The sequence below is a fragment of the Carlito syrichta genome, unplaced genomic scaffold (genome assembly GCF_000164805.1).
Source record: "Carlito syrichta isolate Samal-C Ts95f unplaced genomic scaffold, Tarsius_syrichta-2.0.1 Scaffold136348, whole genome shotgun sequence".
NCBI classification, from domain to species: domain Eukaryota; kingdom Metazoa; phylum Chordata; class Mammalia; order Primates; family Tarsiidae; genus Carlito; species Carlito syrichta.
Window position 1 is genome coordinate 6819 of NW_007080444.1, and position 2780 is coordinate 9598.

The following is a 2780-nucleotide window of genomic DNA, read 5'->3' on the forward strand; positions in this document are numbered from 1 at the left end:
TCTCACTCTGTTGCCCAGGTTGGAGTGCAGTGGCATGATCACAGCTCACCACAGCCTTGACATCTTGGGCTCAATCTATCCTTCTGCCTCAGCATCCCAAGTAGTTGGGACTACAGGTGCACACCACTACGCTTGGCTAATTTTCTAATTTTTTTGAGAGATCAGGTCTCACTTTATGTTTCCCAGGTTGGTCTGGAATTCTTGGGCTCAAGCAATCTTCCTACTTCGGCCACCACGCCGGGACTCATTCCATTTTACAGGTTCCATTGTATGGATATGTGACATTTTGCTTATTCACTCATAAATTGGTGAACTTTTGAGTTGTTTCCACTGTTTGGCTATTATGAATAATGCTGCCACAAACATTCATGTACAAGCTTTTGTGTAGACATATTTGCATGTCTCTTGGATATGTATCTCTATCATACAGTCTCACCTATCTGGTTAATCCACTGATGGGTCATTTGCTAACTGTGTTCAGCACTTTGAGAACTGCCAAACTTTTCCAAAATCAACAGGGTTATTATTTTAAACATGCTTACGTAATTGTAGTCATTTTAAGTCAGTTTAGTTTGAAAATGACTGTTTTACAGCTTGCCCAATATGCAGTGGCTGTACCCTGAGGCTGTTCAGGATGACACATTATGGGCTTTCTTACGTGTGCCCAAGGTAGGAGAAAATAGCCTTAAAATTCGGTTTATCATCATGTATACAGCCATACCACCCTGAAGGCACCCAATCTCACCTATCATCATTTTATTTTTTGAGTCTAGAGTCTCACTCTGTCACCCAAGCTGGAGTGCAGTGGCATGCTCATGGCCGCCACAGCCTCGACCAGCTGGGCTCAGGTGAACCTTCCATTTCTGCCTTCCAAACAGCTGGAACCACAGGCATGTGCCACCACACCCAGCTAATTTTTTTGATTTATTGTAGAGACAAGGTCTCACCAAGTTGCCCAGGCTGGTCTCGAACCCCTGGGCTTAGGCAATCTTCTGGTCTTGGCCTCCCAAAGTGCTGGGATGACAGGCGTGAGCCACTGCACCCAGCTTGTTTATCATCATTTTATACTTCTGTGTTTCAGTATTTCAGATGTACACACTATGTTCATATCAGCATACCCACATAACCTTTTTAATGCAGTTAACGAATAGAGCAACTCAAGGTTGAGGGAGCTTAAACCAATTACTATGTGTTTCAAATCACAACACCTTAAGTGGCTGCATTAACTGGCAAATCACACGGAAGCTTGCACCAAGTCCTGGTCTGAGGTGACAAGGACTCGGTGAGCCTCCTGACTCCTTCAGCCTTTTCTCCTGGTCCCGTAAGATGCCTCTTCCTGACCAGGCCAATCCAGCAAGTCCTACAAGAAAACTGGGGTGTAGATGAATATACTCAGGTAGAGAAAAGGCTCGAGAGCGCTTGGTTTCTTCCATCCCCACAGACTTCTCCTCCACCACTCTGTGGCCATGTCCCCGCTCCCCATCCCCAGTCACCCTGTCCACCGAAGTGAACAGTCAGCAGCAAAGCTTCATCTGTATTTACAGCCGCCTCCGCCACCCCTCACATGACCGCCTGAGCTCGCCTCCTGTGAGGTCAGCCCCAGGGTTGGATTCTGCTGGGAGCAGGAACCCTCTGGTGAACCGGACATGCCAGGGATCTAGGCTGGGCGCTCCTTGAGTCTATTGCCTGATGGTCTGAGGTGGAGCTGAGGCAGTGATGCTGGCGCTGGGGGCGGCTGCAAATACAGATGACTGTGAGCAGGGACTGCACGTCCCTGCTCCCTCCATCCCTGTCTGTAGAAAAACTGCGTTCCGTGAACCCAGTCCCCGAGCTAAATATGTTGGACAGCTGCTCCAAACCATCCACCTCCCACTGCCACCATCCTAGTGGCATCACCTCGCACCTGGACAGCTACAGAAACTTCCTCATGGCCTCCCTGCTTCCACCCTGGACCTTCTTCCTGTCAGTTTTCCATGTTGTAGTTGGAGTGACTTTGGCAACGGCAATGTGTCTTTTTAAGATAATGAGTTAACAGTCACGCGAGACAGTTCAAAGAAACCTTCGATTTGCAAACAAGGAGATCCTAGGCTAAAAAACAGTAAAAACCCGTACCCAACGTCCGGACCGAATCAGAATTCGGAATTGCACAGATGAGCCTCGCTTGAGGGGCCACGCTGCTTCACCCAGATGTGCAGCGCGCTCTCTTCATGATCCGTGGAAGGCAAGTGACATGAATCGGATTGGTCGAGAGCCTGCCTTCAGGGCCACAGAATAGTAAAACGGATCACCAGGAGATAGAAGGGGTGCGAACCAGCCCGAGCTGATCCACTGGCACTCGGAACCCGTGTCCAGCAGCCTCCTCGCTAGTCCGCCGAAGGGCAGGGCCGGCACTCCAGGTCCAGGACGACGTGGTCCACGTGGGGCGCATAGGACTTCACGCGCCCGACGCGGAGGATCTGTGTCTTCCACGGCTTCCCGTGCAGCTGCTCGAGGAGAGCGGCAATTCGCGCTTCTGCAGACTCTGCCCACCTCCGCCACTCCGGCTTGGTGGCTGTCGACAGTACTTTCCTCCCAGAAGCCCCGGCAGCTCCGTGTTCCCGCGGGCCGGTGACCACTTGCTGCGGACAGGCCCCCTGCTCCTCCGCCGCCGCGCCGCTCCCGGGAGGCCGCGGCTTCCTCCCTGGGGACAAGTCCACGTTTTGATGGACGTGCAGGACGCCCCCAGCGTCGCGCCGCAGCACCCTGCAGGCAGCCGGCCAGCCCTCCTCGGAGCTGGGAAG

At 52.2% G+C, this 2780-nt stretch overlaps 1 protein-coding gene across 1 annotated transcript; it reads right to left on the minus strand.

The window, feature by feature from the left end:
• Window positions 1–2043: 2043 nt before the first annotated feature.
• TRMT12 (tRNA methyltransferase 12 homolog) lies at window positions 2044–2774 on the minus strand (the record flags this gene model as incomplete). Its single annotated transcript, XM_008049737.2, is given in 2 exon segments — window positions 2044–2585; window positions 2588–2774. Coding segments are annotated over 2 exon segments (567 nt in total), but the record flags the coding sequence as incomplete, so codon positions are not given.
• Between the last annotated feature and the right edge of the window lie 6 nt (window positions 2775–2780).